The sequence below is a fragment of the Hibiscus syriacus genome, unplaced genomic scaffold (assembly GCF_006381635.1).
Source record: "Hibiscus syriacus cultivar Baekdansim isolate YM2019G1 unplaced genomic scaffold, ASM638163v2 tig00111088_pilon, whole genome shotgun sequence".
Lineage (NCBI taxonomy): Eukaryota > Viridiplantae > Streptophyta > Magnoliopsida > Malvales > Malvaceae > Hibiscus > Hibiscus syriacus.
In genome coordinates this window covers 980742-1008441 of record NW_024062978.1, presented here as the reverse complement: position 1 = coordinate 1008441, position 27700 = coordinate 980742, and the positions used below count along the sequence as shown (strand labels likewise).

Below are 27700 nucleotides of genomic sequence, written 5' to 3'. Positions count from 1 at the left end.
TTTTTAACATCAATTCCAAAAAATTAAATTTTAAATTATATTTCTATATAACATTTTTAAAATTTCGTTTTTACAAAACTTTTAAAAGTCATTCTTCAAAAAAATCTATATCAAATTGACCTAAGTCTCATGAAGCAAGATTAACGTATTAAAAGAAGATCTGGTATTAGCCAAAGGTGTGGACGTTTCCTTTACATCGATAAGGTCGCACAAAATAAAGGCGAAAGCATAAAAGATGTCCAAAAAGTTGGAGAGTTTCATAAAACTATATCTTCCATGCTTATTGAATTTGGACATTGAGTATTATAAATAAGTTTAGAAGGGATATTGGGGTGTGGTTATATTTTCTATTAATGATTTAATTTATTATTTATAAAATTTTAAAAATTTAAAAATTTAATTTTTTAATATAAGTTTTAAAATTTACATATATAATGAAAAATTTTATATCCATCCATGATCATAAATCTTATAAATATTTTGTCCAAATTAAGTTTATAAATAAATTATATTCTATTTTCCTAATTTTAACGTAATAGAAATTAACACAAACCAAGCGATCTCAGTGGTAAAAGAATTATTGTTATTTCTTAAGATAACGAGTTTGAGCATTAAGAATATCAAGAGGGTAAGCGTTTAATGTCAAATAATTGAGAATTACCTTTAAACGTATGTTATTTTATATTTATCCTAAATTAATAAAAAAATAATAGAAATCAATGGAGCCAATTATGGTTGAATAGGTTGGCATTCTCCCCTTAAAAAATTTCAATGTTGAAGAGCGCTTGCCTGTCTAAGGGGAAAAGTAATTGTTGTGGGCCAACAGCTAATAATACATGAAAATGGCCCGCACACCCTACTCACATGCGGAGGATGGTGGGCCATATTTTGCGCGTGATGCTCTGCCTAAATCAAATGTAAGTGGGCCCTCACCCACTCTTTGCTTTTATCATCTCACTCTTCTCTCTTCGGAGTTTACACTTCAGACATAACAAATACAATTGTTTATACACTGTCTTAATTTAGTTGGTAGTGTAGTGTACCTGCTAAAATGTATAAGAAAAATGACAATAGCAAAAAAAGACTCGAACCCTTAGCAAACATGTTTATGTTTTGTTTTTTTATTCTCTTTTTCTTTTCATCTGATTTTGTGTTTCAGTTAATAGCAATAAGACAATAGCAACCACCCCATGGCCGCTGGCAACAAGTTCGCAAGTTTTTTGCATAAACACACCAGCAAAATCATCGTCATTTTAGTCTACGCACTGCTTGAATGGGTCCTCATCTTCCTCCTTTTACTCAACTCTTTGTTCACTTACTTGATTACAAAGTTCGCCAATTATTTTGGCCTTAAACCACCGTGTCCCTGGTGTTCTAGACTGGATCATGCCCTGGAACCCGACAACAACAACAACAACTCGAGCTCTTACCGGGATCTTGTCTGTGACAAACATGGTTCGGAGATTTCGAGATTGAGTTACTGTTCGAGTCATGGGAAACTAGCGGAGACGCATCTTATGTGCGAGGAATGCTTGGCTTCTAGGCCAAGTCCTAGTGATGGAAAAGGAATGACGAGGGGGATTGCTTTCATTTCTTGGGTGAGTAGCGATCACAAAGTCGACGATGGCGGTAACGTTGTTCCTTGTTCTTGTTGCAATGGCAGCAGCAAGCTCCGTCCTCCTTATTTCTTGTTCAAGCCTAGTTGGGGTGCTTTGGATTATGCAGACAAAGGGAGTTTGATTATTGAAGCGATTGAAGACGATGGTGATGGCAGTGAAAGTGATGATCAGTCCAAAGACGGTGAGGATATGATCGAGATTAAACTCAACGACCAGGATGATGATGATGACGGGAACGATCAAAGGGCTACGGTTGAACAACAGGTGCTTTCTGATGTTGAAAAGGATGTCCATGAAGATGACAAATCAGACACCATGAACGTTGCAGAGAAGCATCTTGGTAGTATTACAAGTGGAACCGCTGTACCTTGTTTTGCAGGAGATTATATGCTGCAGTTCATTGATCAGCATCATCAGAAATGTGTTTCGGATCGTTTAGTTCCTGTTGAATTAGTTGATTTATCGACATCTTCAAACTATTTCTCTGAAAAGCAGCACGATACCGACACTGATTCTTCGATTGAAGAGACACCATTGCTTGCTATTGTTGAGAGTGCAGAGAATACCAGTCCCAGCCAAACCGAAAGTCTGGAGATAGGTATGAAAATTTTATACAGTTAATTTGCTTATCATGATTTATTGTACTTATAAGTTACAGGTATTTCCCCACCCCCACTAAATGTGTTCATTTATAGGATCTAATCAACTAGACAAAGATGGTCTTAATATAATGGCCGAGCCATCGAAATCCGAGACGACATTGCTAAGCACTATAGACTCTGATCTGCCTCAAGTTCAAGGGTCAGATCCTTCATTGCAAAGCTTGCAAGAAGAAAGCTTTTCAAAGTTTCAGATTCAATCTAAAGGTGTTGATGCTCCTGAGTCGAGCAAGATTCATAATGTTGGTAAGCCTGTACTTATTATCTTAATTACTGTGGTCAAGCATTTGATCTTGTGAATGGTAAATATGTATGTTTGTAACATATGTTCTGCAGCCATTCTTGGTGTGACACTAGGTGTCAATGAAGAGAAGAGCACAATGGATGACGATCGAGAGAGGATAGATGCTCGGTTATTGGTTCCAACGAATCATAACAACGAAGCAGAGGAGGAAATTTTTCCCGAGACTCCAACTTCATCACATGAAGTTATGCATTACTTGCACAAGAAACTGCAATTCTTCGAGAAAAGTGAATCGGGTATCGAGGAGTCTTTACTAAGTGAGATGGAAAGTGGTGATCTGATTCAAACCATTGAAAGGCTGAAAACCTCCTTGAAAGTTGAAAGAAAGGCAATGAGTGCTTTATATGCAGAGCTTGAAGAAGAGAGGAGTGCCTCGGCAATCGCTGCGAATCAGACAATGGCTATGATAACAAGGCTTCAAGAGGAGAAGGCGGCGATGCAGATGGAAGCATTGCAATACCAGAGGATGATGGAAGAACAATCGGAATACGACCAAGAGGCCCTTCAATTACTAAACGAGCTTATGATCAAACGAGAGAAAGAGAATGAAGAACTCGAGAAAGAATTGGAGTTTTATCGAAAGAAGGTTCTAGATTACGAGACCGACGAAAGGATGAGGACAATGAGGCTAAGCAAAGATGGAAATTCGGAAAGTAGGAAAATTTCGGCTGCATGCAGCTATGTGGAGGATAGCGATGAGATATCGTTAGACCTAAACCGTGAGGCCAAGTATGAGGACAGCAGCTTCTCTGGCAACCAAGAAAGCAACCAAGAAATGGCACTGGATTGTTTAAACCATGTAAGTGCACTCGATGAATCGTTGACCGAATTCGAGGAAGAGAGACTGTCCATCCTAGATCAGCTCAAGGCATTGGAAGACAAGTTATTAACCATGGGGGATGATCAATTCATGGAGGATTTGAAATCAATAAAGGATTCGTTTAATGGTTTTGATGACAGTAATGAACTGAGCAGCAAAGAAGGTAATGGGACAGATAATGGCTTCCATGGCACAACAATGGCTGCCATGGCAAAGAGTCTCCTTCCTTTCCTGGATGCAGAGGATAATGAAGAAGGATCGATATACGAAAAACAAGGAGAATCGGGTTTGGAACCAGTCGAAATGCAGGCATATGCAGGTCCAGAATTGGAGTTGGATCACAAAAAACTAGCAATTGAAGAAGAGGTGGATCGTGTTTACGAGAGGTTACAGGCTCTTGAAGAAGACAAGGAATTCCTCAAGAACTGCATGAGCTCCATAAAGAAAGGCGACAAAGGGATGGATCTACTCCAAGAAATCCTGCAACATCTCCGAGACCTGAAGGCCGTCGAACTCCGATCAAAAAACTTGACTGGTGATGATCCGCAAGGGTGATCTTCGGCTTTCCATAAAAGATAAAAGAATCGCCTGGTAATTTCATATCACATTTAATCTATATTCAAAGTGTCTACATTAAAACTACTCAATCATCACTTCCCTTTCTAATTTCTTTGGTAATTGCAGGATCCCTTCAGCAAGACAACACCATATTAACACTAGTGCGAACTTCATTTCACATTGAACCTATTTGTCAAGAAGCTCCTGGTATCCATTATTTTTAATGGGGGGATTCCTTATCTGCCTTTCCTTTTGGGGTTTAGAATGATGCAAATTCCCAAGTTTTGAAGGATCTCGTCCTTATCTGCCTTTAAAAAGGGTGGAAAAAGGAAGGAAAACAAACTATTACCTGGTTTGTTTCATGTAGGGTAAGTCAGTTGAACTTGTTTTTTCTTATTTGTTTCGTTCCATAAAACCAGTTTTCATGTACCCTTTTCTCCATAAGGTTTGGAGGAAGGATTTGAAAAGGAAGAAGAAGAGTTTAAGCCCTTACTGTTTGCATCGGAGAATGCTGGAGATGCCATGGATTTTGGGAATTCAAACACATGTCCTCTTTCTATAGTTTTGTATGAAATGTTGTTTTGTTCTTATGGCTTAATTCTCGTTTAAAACACAAGGAATTACACATGCAATTATGCAAACTGCTTGTAAATGTGATGGGGAATTGTTGTTATATGTCGGACATGATTGTTAAACATCACCGCTTCATCGGAATTAAACCAACAAAGACGAAGAACCCATCAAGTAATCTGTAAATAAAATTAAGGGTAAATTATTTTATAAACATTTTTATTGATTTTGATTATTAAATTTAAAAATATTTTAGTTTTAACACTAAACTTTTATTAAATCTTTTATTAAGTTATTAAAGTGTTAATGATGTGATAATATGCTTGTTTATTTTCAATTATCTTTTTATAAAAAATCTCCAACTCCATCTATCACGATCGTTGATTAATCGTTGTTCATTATCAATTGTCATTCGTAATAAAATTAATATAAAATATTTATATTTTTTATCGAATCGAATTTTCTGAAACTCACTAAAAAAAGTCCAAGAAATACTTCGTTCTCAAATATGTTATCGTGCAGATAATTATTAATGCCATTGGATTTGAAGCATTGGATGATAAGCAGGTATGGATCGATGGGCGGGATGGGATAGTCGTCCCCTGAAAATTATCATATATTTTAGATTTTCTCCTTGTATTTTATATTGAAAATCACTTTTCAACTGCTAGAATTTTATAAATTTAAATTCGTTTCTCTAAGTTCAAATTCACTTCCTAATATAAAATCTGTGTCCGTTCTCAACGACCCGACGATAAGAATTGTTTGAACAAGACTTCAATATCCAAATGCATAAGGGTCCAAGTATGGAGATTTGTCTGCTGGCCATTCCACTCTCCTTTCATACCTTCTGTTTGTTTGTTGTAGAATTTCTATGGTTTTTTTATTAGCGTGAGAATTGCGTGTGTGTTTTGACTTGAAATTTTTTTAAATCAATTATGAATTATAAAATAAAACGCATCAGCTCGAATAACTTATAATATTTTTATTTAACTCAATCGAATAATTACTCTTAATTATTAATCCCACCAAGATATCTTACACAATAAAGCCGCAAGTATTTGCAGAAGATTTTTTTTTTAAAAAGCCCGTTGTATCATGGCCCTTAGATTGAAAATACATAAATTAAGTTTTGGAGTTTTATTGCATTTTAGGTCCCATTAGCTTTGAAATTAAGCAAATTGATCCTTGACTCTCCAATTTCTTGGGTCAAATTACTTTTCAGATCTTTCTTAGTTTTGAAAGTAGACAAGTTAACCTTTTAATTTTTTAATTTGAATTTATTACTTAACAATTAAATTATAACCCTATCCAATTGCTATTTATATTTGCTCAATTGAAATTTAATATTAGCTCCAAGGAAAACACTCATGGTATAAGATGGAAGGCAGTGGTCATGCTCCCCGGAATTGGAAAAATAGCTTTGAAATCCCTTTAAAGTAATAAAAATTTGAATTAATTCAAGGTATAATTCTACCTTGACCCCCTAAAATTAGGAAAGTTATTTTAAAATTCCCTTCAAAAAAACTAATTTTTGACTTATGTATTAAAAAACCCTTAAACTATAAGTGCTTATTTAAATAAGCCCTTAAAGTATTTTTGTAGAGTATTTAAATAAGCCCTTCGTCTTTAATGTTTATTCGTAAAAGCCCTTGTTTTGGTCAATTAGCATATTTTATGACATGGAATTTTAGTGGATAAATTATATATTGACATGGAAATGAAAACGGTCCTTACCATAAATGATTTATTTGAATTATGAAGACAAATTCAGGTGCCAATTTGAACTAAAAAAATCAAATTCAAGTACTTATTTGGACAAAAAAAACTTAGTTATAAAATTAAAATTTGAGACTAAGTTCACACACATAATTGGAAAATCTTAGTTACCAAATTGACCATTGAAACCAAGTTCAAGTACCTGTATGTATATTACCCATATAAATTCATCAATTTATTTCTGTCTCCCTTAGCTGTTCTCATTTGACCCGAACTTTTCCAGACTCTCTCATCTTCTTAAACCATCGTTCAAATTCAAAACCGGAGGACATTAGCGAAAGGTAAGGTCCGCCTTTTCTCAACGTTGTGATTGCTCTTATTATTTGATTTGCAAAATCTGTTTTTTTATTTGATTCTATGTTTGTAATTCGTTTTGGTTCGGTTCGTATTAAAATTGGGGTTTGGTTTAATTGGGTCTCCATACTTTTCGCTGTTTTAGATCTGACTTCGCTTGTTTTTTAGAAAAGGGGATTAAGGATAATCTTATAGTATAGATCTCGATGCTGAATCTTCCCATTGTATTTCAATTTATAGAATGTTGCCCTTATACTTTCAGTTTTCTTGGTTTCATAATAAAATGGAAAATCAACAAAAAAATCAATTATAACAAGAAAATATTCCATAAAATGTTTTATTTCGTTGATTTTTATGTAAAACCCCATGAAATTGAATTATAGTTGCAAATTTATTAAATTTGAAACACAATGACACAATTCAATATGGAGATATAGTACCTGAAGGGCCCATTGCCCAGATCTAAATTAACAAAACAATTCTAAGTTAACAAGGTTTTAAAAGTTCCCCCCCCCCCCCGAATTCTACTTGATTCATGGGTTGGGATGGTGTATAGATTTGGAAAATGGAATTATTATTATTACTTTTCAGAATAATGAGATGAGAGATTGATGTCTATGCTCAAGATCAGTCAGGGCGTGTTTTATAAATGAAGAACAAATACTTGAAAAGAAATTGTGGTTTTTATTGGTTCACGGTTTTATTTAGCCAGTTGACTGTGACTTGCATTGAAATATTTATCCTGCTTGCAATTGCATCCCTAAGTGTTTCAATCTGATTGTGTGCATCCCTTAAGTGATAGTCATTAGTCAGCATGCATTGTTACTATTAATTTCTACATTACAGTTTCAGTGTATAAATCCTGCTTACCTTTGGCTTCAGGACCTCTTAGTTTGGCATCTGTGACGTTAAGATTCAACAACCTGTCTGAATATAATTATCATGAAGTTCTTAGAATACACTCCTCTAGACCGGTAATTTGCAATCATTGAAAAGACCTAATTGAATAATAGTTGCTATTTTCTTTCTAACCTGAATTCTGACATGAATCCCTTGTCAATTTTCTAGAATAAATGATTTCTTGAGAGAAATAAACCTTGGTGAACGCACCATCAAAGGGAGCCTTGAAGCATATTCTTGTAAGTTTAGGTACATAATTTGTCGTGAAGAATTTGGAGAAATTTTATTCAAACTCAGTTTCTTTCTTGCTTTTAGGCAAACACTCAGGAACAGATAAAAGACTGTCTCTCAGTCTGGAAAATGAGGTACATTTGAGATCAACATATCATATGTTTGATTCCTTTTTGGTCTAGAAGGTTATTATTGGAGGGATGAGGGTTTTCTGGTGCTTGTTTAATATCAGATCCTAGACTATCTTGGGAAATCTTCAGATACCGACTCCTCACCGGTTGAATTCCTGTTGAGCCAATCAAGGTTGTAAATATTACATTTAGGTTTAGGCAGTTTAGTTTATCTTTCAGATTTCTTTGACCAGCTTTTTATCATGTGCATTTCAGCCGGAAGACATTGATCTACTTGGTGCTTACCCTCTATCACATGTATCCAGATTATGACTTAAGGTATCTCTGTATCTTGTGTTGCATCAGCACATTCTTCTTTTTGAAAGAAAGCTTAAGAGGAGGATTATGGGTAATGCCACTGTCAGCTTATTGGGCGACTTGGCAACCCGCTATTAATTCTCCTTTTCTCTGCATTGGGAGTGTTGTCAAAAGGCTTTGACAGACAGTCAGCCAACTGTCGCTCTTGTAGGAGAGTTCAAATCTCTCCATTTCCCATTTATAATTCTGCTGGTTATATGGGTTCATTTGTCTATTTGAAGTCATTGTTGTGTGATTGAGTGCTTAGACTGATATTCATGCATGTTTTGATATGGTTCCCTTATATTATGGTATGGCATGTGCATCTATGGTTTGCAGTGCAGTTAAAGCACACCAGTTCTTCACAGAGGAAAGCTGGGAAACTTTTAAACAGATTTTTGAAACCTACATGCTTGAAGCGTCAAAGGTATTAGCACAATTATCTTCATTTGTTCACTTTAACATTGGATTTCCTTGAATAATTTACCTTAGTTACTATTGTTGTAATCCTCATGTATCTCATGTCCTTGTGGATACTTATGTTGTTCACCGGTTTAGTTAGGTGTATATGGCACATTGACCCTGTGGGTTTCTCCATTTGTCATTTGTTTGGGGAGGAGTAGGGTTGTATCATGGGAGACAAGGGATTGCCAGCATTCATATGGTCATGATAAGTGTAACCTTACAAAAGTAGATTTGCCTTGTGCTTAAGTTTCCTGCTTTATATCATTGACAGGAATGGATTGAGAAGTATGGGGATAGTTCACTCTTGGAAACTTTGTACAAGGCTCTAGACGAGGTGAGCTTAATTTCTAAAGGCTAAATGCAAGTTTCAGCAAGTGGCGGTTCTAAAATACCAAAGTTCTGCAGGTTGTGGATCTCTCGGAGTGTGAAATTTACAGCTATAATCCAGATTCTGATGCTGATCCCTTACTGGAGAAAGGGGCAATGTAATACCCTTTTTTTCCGTAAAAGTTCAATCTCAAGTGGTTTGTTACTCTGCCATGATTAACACTTGGGGGACTTACATTTCAGATGGTCCTTCAGTTTCTTCTTCTACAACAGAAAATTAAAGCGTGTAGTGAGTTTCAGCTTTTGCTGCTTAAGGTGGGTGTATTTTCCAAGATATTTATGATACTTTACAAGCTTTCCATGATTGTCTTTACGCCTCATTCCCAAATGTTGTTTCTGGCAGTAATTTAGTGGGTGATGGATTTCTTGCTGACAGCTTGTGTTCCGAAGATGGTGAAATATTCGATAACATGGACATTTGATGTAACCATGAACATGTACATACTAGTACTGTGTAAGTACAATGTCCGTAGAAACCCTTTGACAACGTTTGCAGTTATGTAACAGTAGTGTTGCTCTCATCGCACTGACAGTAGGTTAGTCTTTTCTATTTTGCTGTGTACACGTAGTCCGTAGTTGTGTTGTACGTAATTGGAGAGTAAGTAATGATGCCTATAAGAAAGTCAGGTTTGAGTTTAGGTTGAAGTTGAAGACATCACTTGCCTAACAACCAAGATTCATGCCTTTGCTTGAGGCAATAGACTTTTGTGTTGATATATGCTTGAAACAAAGAGCCGATTGTTGTATATTGTTGAAATGTGGCATGTGCGCATTGCTTAAAAATATTCAACTCGTCATGTATTAATATTTATAGATGCTTGGAAAATTATTTCATGGCATTGGAAGAAAATATTTCATAAACAGCTTCTATTGTTGTCATATATCTTTTTTTTTTAGAGAAAATCGCCTCAGTGACAAAAAAAAAGTTATAATATACGATTTTAACCAACTTTTTTTGGATTTGCCAAAATGACCAACAAAATCGCAACGCGAAATAAAAATCGCAACGCGATCCCCAGAATCGCAAATCAGTTTCCAAAATCGCAACGCGATTCTTGAAAATCGCAATGCGATAGTATAAATTCGCATTGCAATTTTCCAAAATCGCAACGCGAATATGAAAATCGCAACGCGAACACATAAATCGCAACGCGTATCCGTAAATCGCAACGTGTATCCGTAAATCGCAACGCGTATGGGTAAATCGCAATGCGTATCCGTATATCGCAACGCGTATCGGTAAATTGCAACGATAATACATAAAATCGCAACGCGTATCCGTAAATCGCAACGCGATATTTAAAGCGCCATTATAATCGCTACGCGTATTTTATTTTCAAATTACAAAAACGAATATTAAGACAAAATCCCGTAATCGCAACTCATAACCTAAAACCTAAAATCACAACTCAGTCCCATCTCCATCTCTCACTCTCTACGGCGAAGAAATCAGTCCCCATCTCCGAAGATTTCCGTCCCCATCTCCGGCGAAATCCCTCACAACCATTCACGGTCAGAAATCCCTCACAATATTCAGAAATGGAAAATCAACCTCCGAGGGTTAGTTTTTTTAATTATTTTTATTTTGAAATGTTTGCATTATTGTAGGTTTTTCATATTGAAACTGATGATAAGTTTACTGGTCATTTCAATAATAGATTAACCATTTCACTTAGATTTCATTTCGCGTTACGATTCTGTCGTTGCGATTTTCATTTCGCGTTGCTATTCTCTCGTTGCGATTTTCAAGTTAGTATTTGTCTTTGTCTTTGTTCTGTCTTTTGGTTGAAGTAATGCAATCCATTCAAGTTTCAATTTGCAGAAGAGTCGCAACGAGATAAATGAAAATCGCAACAAGAGAATGACTGTCGCAACGAGAGAAATGACAATCGCAACGAGAGAATCGCAACGCGAAATGAAAATCGCAACGAGAGAATCGCAACGCGAAACCAAAATCGCATTGCGATTTTCATTTCGCGTTGCGATTCTCTCGTTGCGATTTTCATTTCGCGTTGCGATTCTCTCGTTGCGATTTTCATTTCAACCAAAAGACAAAACAGTGTTGCAAATTTTAGTTTCAAGAATAAACTACTTTTTATGTTTATTGTTTTTGGTATATCTTCACAGTGTAGTTTTTGGTATATCTAACTTGGTATGTTTATTGTTTTTGTAGAAATTTTTTTCGGCTCAATTGACCTTGAGAAATAAAGTCAGCCTGGCCACTACAATTGCTTCGAAGCTTTCACCTGCTCAAAGACAATTGTTTGAGGAAACCTGCTTCGGGCCATGGCTGAGAGCACAGCATCCGGGTGGAGATGCTAATTTGACCCATTTGTGGCTTCAGACCATGACATCAAATCTACCCGACAGTATACAACGTGGTGAGGAAGAGATATGGTTTCATTTTCCACCAGCGTATACTTGTTTTGGGCGGAAGGAGTTCTGCTTAATCACTGGTCTACGATTCGGACACGATGATGTAGGCCGGTACACTCGTCATATCGCCCGCCCATCATGGTTATCCCGGGTTTTTCCGGATGAGTCAATGGAGAAGCCGAACCTACATGTCGACGACCTGAAGAAATTGTTTAATAAGAAAGCTGGTTTCACTCGGATGGATGACGTCGATGTTGTCCGAGTATGCCTTCTACTACTTGTGTATGTCGGCTTTTTAGGCAGAGAGGCCAGACAACCTATTCATCGGGAGCTAATAATATTGGTAGAGGACCTGAATGCATGGAATCTGTTTCCGTGGGGTTCGTATATATGGAAAGCTACCTGGACTAAGTTGTCGTCTGCCTTTGATGACCGCAAAAGTTTGCGGGGCGATGGGTCCAAATACACTGTCAGGCTTTGTTTGGGCCTTTAAGGTAAGAATTTCTATATAATGTTTCTAAAATTATAATTAATTATTTAACAATTACTAATTTTGTTATTATATTGTTTGTAGATTTGGATATTCGAGGCTTTCCCAGCATGCGTACATATGCAATAAAAACGTCAAATGATATTCCCAGGGCTATTTCCTGGAAGAGGAAAACTCTGTTGGATTGGAAGACTTAATACCATATGCGACAATAATAATGTAAGTTAACACAAATACTTTCATATAATATATAAACAAGTTATTAATAGTAGACGTTTAACTTTGTTTGAGTTTTTATTTTAGGAGGCCAACATTCCATTACAAAGACTGACACCCACGGAGGAAGAGCTTGCCACTGATTGGTGGCAAGCTAGTCAGAGTTTTTTTGATGGCACGGATGATGAGCAGCATCCACTTCCTCCAATTCGAGAGCCATCACCTCACCTAGAGCCATCACCCGATCGACCCGACTATACACCTCTAGAACGAGAGCCATCACCTATCCCGTCACATCATCGAGCCTCTTCTCCACCATCACCTCATGATAGGCGACCGGCAAAGATGCCACGACTCCTATCTCCCTGTTCTCCACCTCCACCTCAACGGATGAGTCAAGGGAGTTACGTGATGAGGTCAATGCCTTGCGTGAGGAGATCGGTACTCTACGCGATAACGATGGTGCATGGCGTGTGGAGGTGTCAACTTTACGTGGTGAGGTTGCCGCTCTACGTGAGATGATAGTATCGTTGCAGAATGAGGTTCATACTCTACGCAACGAGGTAAGTTTAAGATTTTCCATATTTAACTTAATGATAAATTTACTCGTAATTTCACTTAGATTAGCCATTTCACTTAGATTGCTTAGTAAATTTATTCGGTTGCTGCCAATTCTGCTAAACTGTGTATTCTTTAACACTGTGAAATAGTATTTGTCTTTGTTTTGTCTTTTGGTTGAAAGTAAATTTGTTCGGTTGCTGCCAATTCTGCTAAACTGTGTATTCTTTAACACTATGAAATAGTATTTGTCTTTGTTTTGTCTTTTGGTTGAAAGTAAATTTGTTCGGTTGCTGCCAATTCTGCTAAACTGTGTATTCTTTAACACTGTGAAATAGTATTTGTCTTTGTTTTGTCTTTTGGTTGAAAGTAAATTTGTTCGGTTGCTGCCAATTCTGCTAAACTGTGTATTCTTTAACACTGTGAAATAGTATTTGTCTTTGTTTTGTCTTTTGGTTGAAAGTAAATTTGTTCGGTTGCTGCCAATTCTGCTAAACTGTGTATTCTTTAACACTGTGAAATAGTATTTGTCTTTGTTTTGTCTTTTGGTTGAAGTAATGCAATCCATTCAAGTTTCAATTTGCAGAAGAAGAAATAGTTTACTTTCGCAACACGAAACTTAAAATCGCAACGCGAAACCAAAATCGCAACGCGAAATAAAATCGCAACGACAGAATCGCAACGCGAAACCAAAATCGCAACGACAAGATCGCAACGCGAAACCAAAATCGCATTGCGATTTTCATTTCGCGTTGCGATTCTTTCGTTGCGCTTTTCATTTCGCATTGCGATTCTGTCGTTGCGATTTTCATTTCGCGTTGCGATTTTGGTTTCGCGTTGCGATTTTAAGTTTCGTGTTGCGAAAGTAAACTATTTCTTCTTCTGCAAATTGAAACTTGAATGGATTGCATTACTTCAACCAATAGACAAAACAAAGACAAATACTAACTTCAGGGTATTAGTTTGAAACATATTTTTCTTTGTTATCTGATGCATTTTGTGAACTATGATAGAATAATGACTTGGGTGAATACAATGCAAGTTTGAAACATATTTGTCTTTGTTTTCACTGTTTAAATATCATGTCTGTTTATTTACTGATTTTTGTATTTAATTATTTAGCGGCCCGATAGAGTGGATGCTTTACGTCGGGTTATGCTTGCACGACGGAGTTCACGCATCAGACAGCGTGCACGTGCTATTAAGTCTCCGTACACCCCAATAGTGCGAAGACACCGCAAGAAGAAGCCCGACTCGCCTGTCATCCCTCAAGAGTCCACTCCTATCGTTGAAGAGGCCCCCCTATCATTCCTCGAGAGTCCCCTCCCACCGTTCAAGAGGCCACTGTCATCATTGAAGAGGTCCCTCCCACCATTCAAGAGCCCGATTCACATGGCTCATATGTAGGCTTCTTGAGAAACCCTCTGACGTGCCGGACATGATGGATTCAAGTTGGCTCTCGTATGAGTTACCGGCCAGTACCATACCGGTATCTGAAGAGGAGAGGGAACAACTACCGGACACAATTTTGGATAACACCCTTTGGGCTAAGACCGCTGTTGATTTTTATCTACATGAGTAGAGCCAGGGGTGTTTCACTGACATATGCAAGCTCACCGATGATATCTATTGTTGCTTGATCGGTCTTGGTGGGGCGTATTATTAGGGGTCGAAGACAATGGCTATTTCGATGGGGGGGTAAGTCTTATATTTTTCTTATATTTCAATTTGATTAATTTTTTTTTTAAATTTATGTAAGTCACTAATATATGTCTTTTTTGTAAAACAGCATATCGATGCGTGGGTGACACGTCTTCTAATAATAAGAAAACTTAAGAAAAATAAAATATACGATATACAATTATGCCGACGTCTTTTCACGCCGTTCACTTGAAGAATGCACGAGATGAATCATTTGATTTGGGCAATGGACAAGCTAAACTTTATCCTGCATGGTGGGAGGTCGATAAGGTTAGTATTTATTTAGATTGAGTTTAAAGGTTTTATGAAATAAGTGCGCAAATGAATGAATTATTACTTATGATTGCAGGTGTTTATCCCTGTTTTGGAACGTAAACATTGGATTCTCGTCGAGCTTCAGCTCCCATCCCTTAAGACAATAGTGTATGACAGCATGATAAATTACATATCATTGGCTGATTTAAGAGATGTTATTAAGGGATGGAGCTCTCATTTGGCTAAATTCTTGGATGCGATCAATTATTGGACTCGTTCTGGAAACAAGAAGCCAAAGAAGCTCAATATTACAGTTATTAGAGACGACCCGCGCCACAACAAACGAGCGGAGCCAGAGGAGATTGTGGTCCTCTCGTATGCTTGGCGTTGGAGCGTTTGACGACGGGAAGCATCAAGTATCTACCTCCCACCGATAGAGATAGAGCTGCAGTAGGCTTGTGGTTTCGGCATTATATGGCTAAATCGATATATACGAGACGCTGCCTACCTGCATCCGCGTTATAAAAATGTCCATAAACAATTGGTAAGTTTATATACTTTTGGTTTGAAAATGTTTGGTTAAGTACCTAGAATTCAATAATTTGCTGTTTGTAGGTTTTAGATGTGTAGAAAGTGTTGTTTGAGCAAATGTTTGGTTTCTGCAGGTTAATCTCAGAAGTGAACTGCGTGAAAATGATGTATGGCTGCAAAAGTTGATTCAATAGTTTAATTGATTGTTTTTGATTGTTTAATTGATTTGTAAAAGTTGATTCAATAGTAGATGATCGGAAATAAGAATTATTGCTTATTTTTTGATTGTTTAATTGATTTGTAAAAGATGATTTGTAAAAGTTGATTTGTGTAATTGATGCGAACATAATTCTTATTTGTGCTTGTTTAATTGATTGAAATGTAATGGTTGATTTTGTTGATTTCAATCTGCATTATGTTGAAGGCAAAAATGACTATCGCAATGCGAAATGAAAATCGCAATGCGAAATGAAAATCGCAACGAGAGAATCGCAATGCGAAATGAAAATCGCAACGAGAGAATCGCAATGCGTTTATAATTTCGCATTGCGATTCTCTCGTTGCGATTTTCATTTCGCATTGCGATTTTCATTTCGCATTGCGATTCTCTCGTTGCGATTTTCATTTCGCATTGCGATTTTCATTTCGCATTGCGATTCTCTCGTTGCGATTTTCATTTCGCATTGCGATTTTCATTTCGCATTGCGATTCTCTCGTTGCGATTTTCATTTCCGCATTGCGATTTTCATGTTGGGATTTTCATTTCGCGTTGCGATTGTAATTTCCGTGTTGCGATAGTCAAATGCATGCCTAATAGTGATAACAACTGAATAACAAGAGTTGGTTAAGTCAAAATGGTTGGCCTGAGTCATTAATTCAACTGAAAATGTTAAAAGTTCACACATAAAATCCACATAATACAACGTTTGCATTTAAAATCACCTAAGTTAACAGTCCCAAAAGGTGAAGCCAATTGTGATTGGGATTTTAAAGATGATTGCCTTTTGTTTGACACCATATGAGCTTTGGATTTTGATGAGGATCCATATTTTGGTAGAGGAAAAGATGATTTGATGGCACTGGTGATCCACATGTCAACCTTGTATGACCACTTTCCTTGCACCGACTACATGTCGATCTCTTCTTCTCTTCACCCTTAGACGGTATACGATCGTGACATTTTGGTCGGCCAGGTAGCCTTCTGTCCATGGCTGGTGGCAAAACTGTTTGTAAGTCATCTGGTATGTCCCACTCAGAAGGATGTGGAATAGGGTAGACAATCTCGGCATAAGTCTGTCGATAAACTTCTGTAGTGTAGCAATCCATAGCGTATGCGCTTGAATCATCTTGGTTTAAATGAAGAGCAACTTTTATAACATGGCCACACGGATAACCAGATGTTTGCCATTTCATACAACTACACGTCTTTGCATTTAGATCGACTAGCCCATTTAAGTTATTATCCAGTACTTGAAACAAAGTGTTTGAACATGGTTCAACTCTCCATGACGTTGACTTCACAACACGTTTCGTTATCTTTTTTTCAGTCCATGGTGTAACACGATGTTCCAATGTTCCTGTAAGTTTAAATAAACAATACTTAGTAAAATATATAAATATGATAAGTTACGAATTCAAAGAAATAATACATGTATGGTTTCTTTTCTTGTAGTACCACTGTTGAATAGAGGCTCGAAAAAACTCCATTAACATAGTAATGGGTAATTTCCGGGAATGACGACTTAGAGCGTTGATTGATTCTGCACTATTAGACGTCATGAAACCATATCTTGCTCCAAGTTGATGTACTCTTGACCATCTTTCAAACCCGACATCTTCTAGTGTTTGAGCACACTGAGGCAAAACACGTCTTAAACAATTTATATGCTTATTGAAATCCACTTCCCGATAAGCTTTTACAGCCTTCCAGTATGTCCATTTGTGCTTTTTATACCAGCAGACCTTGATTTTAGATTTCTATACAAATGAACACCACAAAGTCCATGAAAAGCATCTGGGAAACACCTTCTAACAGCGTTGTCAATTGAGTTTGCCCTATCGGATATGATTGTCAGATTGCTAATAGGACCTATGCAATCCCTAAGATGCCCCATAAACCATGTCCATGAATCAGAGGTTTCAGATTTGCCAACCCCGTAAGCTATTGGCAATATCCATTGTTAGCATCCATGGCTACTGCTAATAAGTTTACTCCAAGGTATCGACCTTTCAAATGTGCTCCGTCAACTATAATAACTGGGCGCATGCAAGTAATAAACGAACGAATCTACAAAATAATATACACAAGAAATATAATCATTTAAATGTGAAATGCATGTAACTAACAAAATGAGTCAACAAAATTATATTGATTTACTAACCGTAGAACCAATGGCGATAAACAGCAACTCAAAGCGTCCATCTCTATCTGTTTTGATATGAGTTACCGACCCAGGATTTTTCAGCTTTAAATTGTGACAATAAGCCGGCAGTTGGGCAAACGATGCTTCTGGCGACCCCCTCAACAATTCCAAGGCATAACATTTGGCTCTCCAAGCTTGAGAATATGATATACTAATCTTGAACCGAGCATTCATGCCAGTCATAATTTCATGTCCCCGATATACCCTGCCATTCAAAAACATTAACTCAGCCAGAAAACCCCCAACACCTTTTTGTTTGCCTGTCTATGGTGAGGAAAAACTTGGGTTCTTGAACATGTATGTTTATCAATAAAAGTCCTAACTTGAAACATTTTGCAATCTTTTATTCTCTTTGCAATCATACGCCACGTACAGTTTTTGTCAATCATACACCTTGTTTCGAAACGATCTTTGCTTGATTTGTTAACTTTTAGTTGATAGCCATCTTCCACACATTTCGTATATAAAGCTATCTTCAAGTCTTCCTTTGTATCAAAACAATCATCTTTCTTGATACGAATAACTTTTGTGTAACAATCAACTGCTTTCTTTATCAACTCTTCTTCCGGTATCTGAAGTAATTCTGGCATATTCCAGTTATACGCCCGTGGCATTTTCTTTTCTTCGGGGACTTTTTCTTCTTCTTTTCTTCTTCAGGATTATATGAATTACAGAATGGATGTTCAACATGTTCATTCACAGTCGTAACTTCCTCCTCATTATCATCAACAATACATTCTTCGGCAACGGCTGTTTCATCATCAAAATTCGGGTATTGACCAATATCAATATCATTACACGCATGGTCTGTTTCTTCTTCTGAAACATCATCAAAATCCGTGTATTGACCAATATCAAAGTCCGGATATTGACCAAGACCAAATTTCGAATACTGACTAGTACTCACAATTTTTCTGTTGGCTCATCATCGTCTAACTGGTCAATACGAAAACCGGAATTTGGTGCTGAAAGTTGATTAGGATTTGGATTAGAGAAAGGTTGTGGGTTTTGAGAAAAACTTAGTTGATTACTACCCGCTACTGACCCAACAATACTACTTCTAGGTTCAACAACATACAATGTAACATCATCTTGTGAAACCCTAATGTAAGCAATGAATCGTTCAACATCTTCATTGTCGGTTAACAAATAAACTTTACCATTTCTCTGATAAGATAGCCTAAATCCACTTAGGGGCTCTAAATTCAATTTATTTGAAACACGTAGCATTAGAGTTTCATAAGTTAACTTTTGTAAAGACAATTTTAGTTGAAGATTCATGGGTAAAGGCATATATTGTAAAACACCATGAACATTATCCCATGACCCTCCAAAACACAAATCTATCCAAACATGATCAACATTAGATGATTTCATGGTTGTAAATTAATTTACTAAACAGACGAGCTGCGAAACTAAAACCTGTTGCCGGATTGGGAAGGATGTCGTTGGATATAGGAACGGATGTCGCCGGAGAGAGTGATAGATGGAGATGGAATGAGTTGCGATTTAGGGATTTAGTTTATGATTTCAGTGTTATATACCCAAAATTTCAGTGTTGTGATTTACAGATTCTCGTTGCGATTTACGGATTATCGTTGCGATTTACAGATTCTCGTTGCGATTTACGGATTATCGTTGCGATTTACGGATACGCGTTGCGATATACGGATACGCATTGCGATTTACCCATACGCGTTGCGATTTACGGATACACGTTGTGATTTACGGATACGAGTTGCGATTTATGTGTTCGCGTTGCGATTTTCATATTCGCGTTGCGATGATTTTGGAAAATCGCAATGCGAATTTGTACTATCGCATTGCGATTTTCAAGAATCGCGTTGCGATTTTGGAAACTGATTTGCGATTCTGGGGATCGCGTTGCGATTTTTATTTCGCGTTGCGATTTTGTTGGTCATTTTGGCAAATCCAAAAAAAGTTGGTTAAAATCGTATATTATAACTTTTTTTTGGTCACTGAGGCGATTTTCTCTTTTTTTTATTGGTAAAGAATGAAAGGAAAACTAACTAATTAACTACTCAGCTCCATTGTGAGTTTCAGCGAGCAACAACCTTCTTGCATCTTCGGGTGGATCGGCGAACTTCAGGCATTCAAATCTGTTTCTATCTGCAATTCTGGCCATACAGGAAATAACGTGCTCTACCTTCACTTCTCGCTCTTGCTTTAATAGGTTGTCGATATACCTCAGAATTGTAATTCGAGCCTCGCCAACACGTGCTCACTGTACCGCCTTTATCGTCTCCATGCTCTCTGTTTCCAATATGGCCAGTCTATTACCCTGCTCCCATGCGCAAGTCAGTCTCAGTTACAGTACCGAGAGTTCAGATTCTAATGCTCACTGAGCATGTTCCAAGAAATTTAGAATATCTAATCAGCCATACTCCCTCACTATCCCTTATCACTCCACATGAAGAACTGCCGGAATCCTTGTGTCGAGCTCCATAAGAATTAATTTTTATCCTTTCATTTGGTGGTGGTTGCCACCGTACACTGTTGGGAATGTTTCGCTCCATTAAGATGGAATGAGTTGCACCCCTCGTACACTGTTGGGAATGTTTCGCTCCATTAAGATGGAACGAGTTGCAACCCTCGCTAACGTTTTGCTTATTACCTTCGTCCAGTGTCTACTTTGCTTATTACCTTCGTCCAGTGTTTACTTCTTTCCAAGATTAGTCGTTCATCCTCCAATGGATTAGCAAAGGCTGCCGTGTTCCTCTGGATCGTCATATATCTTAATTAAGGTTTAGGATTATACATTTTAGGGTTTAGATATAAATTTTGAAGTTTAGGGATTTTTTAAATATGATAAATGACGTGGAAATTATATCTCTACATGTTTGTAGACCGAATACAATTTTTTGGGAAAAAATAATTTACAAACCAGTTATTATTATTATTATTTGGTTTCTTAACTTAGCTTTTCATGTCCCTTTTCAGTGCACCATTAAATCAAGCTGATCAACAAAGCAAATACATAGTGTACGCATTCAACTGCAACTACAGTTTACCAAAAATCTAGATTACAGTAAACGGTGGACATTAGGGATAACCGAGTGTTAATGCTCGTTTCATTCTGGAAACAAAACTCAGAAATCGGAACGAGTGATTCAGAACTCATACTCGGTTTTGGATTTGATATTCCGGATCCAACTAACTCACTGGGTTCAAGGTGAACCAGACATTCCAGGGAAGAGTTCGGATATTTTGTTGAATACATCCATAACCTGAAGTGCAAAACAATAATGTGCTGTGAATCATGTTAACAATAAAACGGTATCAAGAAAACAACTTTAAAGACGATGTCTGCTATTAAGGGCCGGAAAACGGCAGCAAAGTTTAGACAACTATATGATGAACCACAGGTAGAATCTCAGTACGTATACAGAAAGCTGATTATTAAATCTTAATAAGCTCATTGAAAAAACAAAATCACAGCCATATTGTAAATCCATTTGCAAGTAGACAAATAGACATGTAGGCCTATGCATGAATGTAAGATGAAATTTTTTTTGAAGAAAAACATGGCCTTTTTTTTGGATAAATAAATGCAGACATCATATAGTCATCAAGGGGAAAAACTGTTTAAAAGGGAAGAACTCCGTGGTGGCCATTAATCCCATAGATTGAATAGAAAGAAGGAAAAAGATTAACTCCTTGTCATTTTGATATTTCGCAATACTCAGTGGGTTCTGGGAACACTGAAAAAGGCAATACGTCGTCAAGAAAATAAATGCGAAAGATTTTACAATGTATGAATGCATCTAAACTCTAAACGCATTCGAGGATTCATCGTATCAACCAGATAGAACATACCTCCATGATAGCAGCTTGAACCCTAGGGTTTTGGAATGCCATAGCAACTTCAGGATTGGCCATTATTTTGGAGATTACTTCTTCAGGTGTCAGCCCAATCAGATCTGCAAATGGGAAATTAAAGAAACTTCTTCAGGTTCCAAACCATATTCAATCGGCAGAGAATTTGACAATCTGGTAACTAAAATCTCATATATAGATAATAAGGGGGTCTGATATAAACCAGTTGGTTTCTTATCCAAAGCGCCAAAGCTTCAGACTTACCGAATTGTTGCTTGACCTCAGGACTGTTGAGATCAAAGTTCTTCAAGGATTCCATCATTGTATTGTCCCATTCAGTATTTCCACCCATATTATTTCCGAGACAATATTAGTACGAGGATTTGCTGGAAACTGATGCAATTCTGAATGACAAGAAAATTAATATAACAATACCAAACCATAAGGCTAATAGGGGAAAACAGAAAAATTAGAAATCAATGAAGTTAAAGCTTTGATGTACGAAGTATGAAATTTGATTGACATCATTTATTCAAAGTTTTCAAACAATGGAGAACAAATTTTTCACATTTGTCCATTCCAATGGCTAAACTATACAAACTAATGATGGTGTTGTGGTTACATCACAAAGGTTTGTAAACACGATGTTCTCTGTAGATGTGTCTCATCACCAAATGAAGCAAAAAATTGAAAAAACAAAACTTAGAGCTTATGTTTCATGTTTGAACTATCAATACACAATCTTAGAGACTTCACTCACATATTGAGCAATCCAGTTAAGGATGATGACGATGTTACTAATATGATTGAACTTCATCAATCATCAAATAATCGAGTTTTATGCTGAAACAATAAATCTAGCAAATCTTCCTACCTCATCAACAGTAGCACCCGCCGCTGAAGAACTAGAACCATCTATATTGCATGAAAGTGGTGTAGATGATAACCTTGTTGGGCGATTCGATAAAGCCTTGTTGAGTTTAACGAGGATGATGAAACTATCGTTCCAATTATGGAAGGCAATGACACATCAATACATGATGATTCTAATATCACCGAGACTGCTTCAGAGGGATAAAGTTTCGATATTGAGGGTGATGTCTGGAAGGCAACGATTTCATAGGGTCATGGGTTGCAGAATGCTCCAAATTCATTAACACCCCTTTAACCCCAAATACATCAACCTCAAATGCCTCACTATCATCATCCAGTTGCAATGTATGACATTAATTACGATGCTATGAGGAATCCTGAGATTCTTAACATGTCGGATATTTGTGATGCTCACTAGGGTACCTCCGACGTTGGATCAATGAAGTTGATAGTTGGGTACCCGTTTGAAACTAAAAAGGATGCATAACTAGCAGTAAAATAGTATCATATCAAAGTCCATATTGAATTATATGTGGTGGAGTTTGATCAAAAGACATATTTTGTTAGGTGTATAAACCATAATGTTGGTTGTAAGTGTAGGATACGAGTTTCATACTTATAACAGAAGATGTTGTGGGAAGTGTCAAGGTTCAACGGCCAACACACATGTACGTTGAGCTTGTTGACACAATACCACAAACATTTAGATTCTGATTTCTTATTCTCATATGTGAAGCTTTTGGTCGGGAAAAAAACCCAAGGATCCCAATTTTAGTGATAGTGGCATCTATCTAGAATACATTTGGTTATATTTTGTTTTACTTAAAGTCGTGGATGGAGAAAAGGAAAGTAATGACACTGTTATACGGTGATTGGGATCAGTCATATAATGAGCTACCACATTTGTTGCACGTAATGGAATTTTTCATCCTTAGAACCATTGTACGATCTTATACGCATCTTGCGACCACAATTCATGGAGAAGTTATCCTAAAAATGAGAGTTTTTGTGGCTTGTTCTAGGATTTCAAGTCATCTATTAAAGGAAAAAAATGGTTCAAGTGGATGAGACTTTTCTATATAGGGTATACAAACACGTTCTGATGATAGTTGTTGCATAAGATGGTGATAAAAACATTTTACCTTTATCATTGTTAAGAATGAGTAAGACTAAACTTGAAATTTCTTTCTCTCCAACTTGCGTTCTCATATTGTCACTCAAGATGGGGTTTGCATGATATCATATTGTTCATTTGGATTGTTAACGACTATTTCTAGAATGGGAAGTAGGTGGTCGTCTCCCCACGCATATCCAACGTATTGTATATGTCATATTACCTCTAACGCTATGACGAGATTTAAGAACAAAAAGATCATAAAGGAGATTATTAATATGGGTAACTTCTACGTTCTTCATTTATGCTCTTCATTTATTATTCTTAAATCCAATTTTTTTCATGATATGCTTTAATGCAACCAAACTTTCATGCGAGGCTAGAAAATTTGAGGAGATACAAAGAAGATGTTTATAACTTTGCAGCTGAAATACCTCGAGAAAGATGGTCATATACATATAATGGATGATCAAAGTCGACGTTACGACCATATGAAAACCAATCTTGGCGAATGTATCAACTTAGTGCTTAAAGAGACTCGATATTTTCGGTGAAAGTATTGTTAGGGAAACTTACTTCAGATTTGGTAAAAATTTGGGCATACAAAGGTGCACAAATAGAGGCCATGATAACGATGGGAGAAATTGGGCTCCAGATTTGGAGAATGCACTGAATAAAAATCAAACACAAGCAACATCAAAGTTTGTTCATAATTTTGCCTGACTTGATTCTGATTACATTGACAAAGCACTTGTTTGACCACATAAGGGTGACAAATCTACCACATACACTGTTAATCTCAATAGAAGATGGTGTGATTGCGATCGATTTCAAGCTTTTTAGATACCCATGAGCTCACGCTGTCGCTGCATATATGCATGTTAATGTTGACTCATACTCTTATGCTAATGATTGTTATAGCATGCATACTATACGTAACATATACAATTATGAGTTTATGTATCTCCTAAACGATGCTTATTGGCCACCAACAATTTCTGAAGAATCGTTGCGAAATCCAGAATTACATAGGAAGTTAAAGGGTCAACCTGAATCTAGTTTAATTCATACTGATATGGATGATCCCGAACGAGAGCAAGGTTTACCAAAGCTTTGTGGCCACTATAGAGGTGAAGGTCACAATAGAAAGTATTGCCCATATTTTCCTAATTATCGACCTAGCTAATTAGACCTTCGTAATTGTGGTGTTATCATATTGTCTGTTGTACCTTTTTTTACTCCATTTATGTACTTATCTTTAACTTCAATAAACGAGATAATTTGTGAATAGTCTTAATCATTTTTATTTTTAACTTTTCATATATAATTGCTAACTATTCATACATAACTTTTAAGTAAAAAATAACTACTTCATTATTAAACACGAATTCATATATATATTTAAAATATTTTTTTAACATAAAAATCAACTTTTCATCGTCTTCTTCTTCTTCTCAATTTTCATATTATTATTTCTTTTTTCATTCATCTCTATAAGTCGTTTGCTACATTGGATTTATAAGTCTTCATACTTCTTCTTCTTCTTCTTCTCGATTTTCATCTCCTTATTATCTTCTTCTAGTTTCCTTCTCTCCTTATGTTCATCAAGTATCGTCTTTATTGCCTCATTTACCCACTCCTCATATGAAGACGAGATTGAATCTGAATCTGTTAAACTATATTTTGATATAACAATTTAAGGTAAAATGTTTTTGGACTTAAAATGAATTTATTCAAAGTTTTCAAAAATAATTCAAAGTTCTTAAAAGTGGAATTGAGCACAAAATACGTTTTTGTGTAAGAAGTATCGATACTGTTGTTACAGTATCGATACCACTTGAAAAATACTGATATTGTTCATATGGTACCGATACCTAAGGTAAGGGAAGTATCGATAGTCACTAGGTAGTATCGATACTACCAACATTGCTCAAATTCCAGAATGTAAAAATGGTACCGATACCCAAAGGGGTACCGATACTACTTTACATAGTAATATCGATACCATAGGTATGGTATCGATACCATCAGGCCCCAACGGCTAGTAACGATTATTTTATTTAAAAAAAACAAAGGTAGTACCGATACTCCCTTTAGGAGTACCGATACCCTCTGTACTGGGCAATTTTATTTTGCAGAGATTTCATCCTCAAACGACTATATATGGTCACTTGTTTTTATTTAATTAAGATATAGTCGCTTGTTTTTATTTAATTAAGATGTGATCATCACATGTTAAATGCTGTTAACAATTAACAGTTAACAGATTAGGTGACTTGTTTTCATATTAGTTATATATTCTCTAAATTTAGTCATAATTTGAATAAATTAAAATAAATTTAATCATCCGATCGAATGATGCCACGTGTCACCGGTACCACATGTCACCATTCAGTTGAAGGACTAACTTTATTTTAATTTAATATATTAAATTAAAATAAATATATTAAAATAAATTAAAATCAAGTCAGTCATTCCATCGAATGATGACACTTGATACCAATGACATGTGGACATCATTCGATTGGAGAATTAAATTTATTTTAATTTATTAAATGTAGGACTAAATTGAGAATATATAAATAACAATGACCAAATGTGTTTATACAAAAATATTTAACGACAGTTAACTAATAGTGACCACGTCCTAATTAAATAAAAAAATGACAATATATTATGATTTTGAAAATTAGTGAGGAGAAATGAATAAAACACACGTAAGTAATAATCAATCATGTAATTACTCTTTAAGAACTTAATAATTTTTATGACAGTTATTTATTATTACAATTAAAATTTAGGGGTTGTTTGTTTGGCACTGAATGCTGAACCGTTCAACATTCAGTGCGTTTGTTTCTCACCTCTGAATGATTCAGTGCTAACTGATTCAGCAAAACAGTGTTGAATGATTCAGCACAGAAGTACATTCTGAATGATTCAGAGCCATTATCGAACAGCATGTCACATTCAAAGTTAATTCATACAGAGCCTCTGAATCATTCAGCATTTAAATCATTTAGCACTTAATCATTTTGAAGTAAAACAAACAACCCTTAATTAACTTTAATTGGCTAGCCGAGCCCAAATACAAAGTGAGGGTTGTAAAGTACATGGACCATAGCGTGGGAGCACAAGAAAGCAAGCAGTGGCCCAAATATGCAAACCATGAAAGGCAGAATAGAAAAGCCTGTTGCCGACCATAATATACATTGATTTATTGAGTGATACACATGAGATATTCTAGCTGAGAGCTTGATGCTTCAAGTTCATCAAATGATCCATAATGCCACACTGCTTATATATTTGAGAAAATTACCATAAAACAGACCATAAGTTAGCAATAATGCAATAGTGTAATGATTAAAGAGAAATACAACTTTGTAGTTAATAATAATGCATTGTTAACCGGATATTATGATGATGCATTCCTCTATGGAAAGGAATCAGGGAGACATGGATCATTTCTTCAATGGTGAAATAGGATGTTAAGATAAAACAAAATAGGATGCAAGTGTAAGAATTAACAAATCAAGCTGTACTGCATTCCAAAAGAATGTCTGGGTTTTGTTCTCCAGTGGGCTCAAAAGTATTATCTTCTCATTCTAACAATTTCATCCCTGTAAAATCACGTGAAATAGATAACATTTCATTACCAAAGTTACTAAATTTGAAGATAAGGGCAGTAAAACATAAAAGGAAAGGATGGCCAAGCAAACAAGGTATGGTCATACGTTTGTTCCAAGGGCAAACCTCCAAATGGGACCGTACCCATTTTTATTTGAATCCAAAAGAAGATATCACTAATTCTGTGCTGCCATTGGATGAGATGAGATAAGATCATTGTGCCTCTTCCACGTGGCAGGTAGCCAAAGAGAAGGTTTACCATTCAAAACTTGTTTCCACCTCTTGCGGTCATTATGTTGTAATGTTATCAGATTTTGAATCCAGTGGTCACCTTTTCTCCCAAGTCCATCTCATCATTTTGCGACTTCAGGAAACGAGAGCCAAATTTTATAACTATATATAGGCTACTGCACCAGAGGCATTAACACTCCTAAGGGATTCCTGAGACTTTTGTACAACTCCATAATATACTACTAGTAAGCAGTATCTGCAATGGCTTCCTCAATGATCTCATTGGCAACCATTGCCACTGTCAACTGATCCTCCCCGGCTCAGGTCAACATGGTCGCCCCCTTCACTGGCCTCAAGTCTGCCTCTGCTTTCCCAGTGACTAGGAAGGCTAACAACGACATTACTTCCATCGCAAGTA

General features: G+C 36.4%; 2 protein-coding genes and 1 long non-coding RNA gene across 4 annotated transcripts; 2 read left to right on the top strand and 1 right to left on the bottom strand.

Annotated features, from left to right (window-relative positions):
• Positions 1-1084: 1084 nt before the first annotated feature.
• On the top strand, positions 1085-4637 carry LOC120152197 (myosin-binding protein 2-like). The gene is made up of 4 exons (XM_039164468.1): positions 1085-2217; positions 2315-2524; positions 2615-3993; positions 4087-4637. Exons 1-3 carry the CDS (start codon positions 1191-1193, stop codon positions 3955-3957), a joined length of 2580 nt encoding a protein of 859 aa, XP_039020399.1. The 5' UTR covers positions 1085-1190; the 3' UTR covers positions 3958-3993; positions 4087-4637.
• Positions 4638-6504: 1867 nt separating this feature from the next.
• Positions 6505-9799, top strand: LOC120152447 (repressor of RNA polymerase III transcription MAF1 homolog). Of its 2 annotated transcripts, none has more exons than XM_039164668.1 (11): positions 6505-6590; positions 7486-7577; positions 7672-7742; positions 7819-7868; positions 7967-8037; positions 8121-8183; positions 8541-8628; positions 8938-9000; positions 9072-9151; positions 9237-9308; positions 9397-9799. In XM_039164668.1, the coding sequence occupies exons 2-11, from the start codon at positions 7546-7548 to the stop codon at positions 9473-9475; spliced, it is 669 nt and encodes a 222-aa protein (XP_039020599.1). In that variant the 5' UTR covers positions 6505-6590; positions 7486-7545; the 3' UTR covers positions 9476-9799. The 2 variants fall into 2 exon arrangements, with proteins under 2 accessions (XP_039020599.1, XP_039020601.1); XM_039164670.1 differs by having other exon boundaries at positions 6542-6595.
• Positions 9800-10457: 658 nt separating this feature from the next.
• LOC120152451 lies at positions 10458-27641 on the bottom strand. The gene is made up of 3 exons (XR_005518673.1): positions 27511-27641; positions 17852-17863; positions 10458-10488 (listed from the first exon to the last, which is right to left on the bottom strand). It is a non-coding gene; the product is annotated as an uncharacterized LOC120152451 (long non-coding RNA).
• Between the last annotated feature and the right edge of the window lie 59 nt (positions 27642-27700).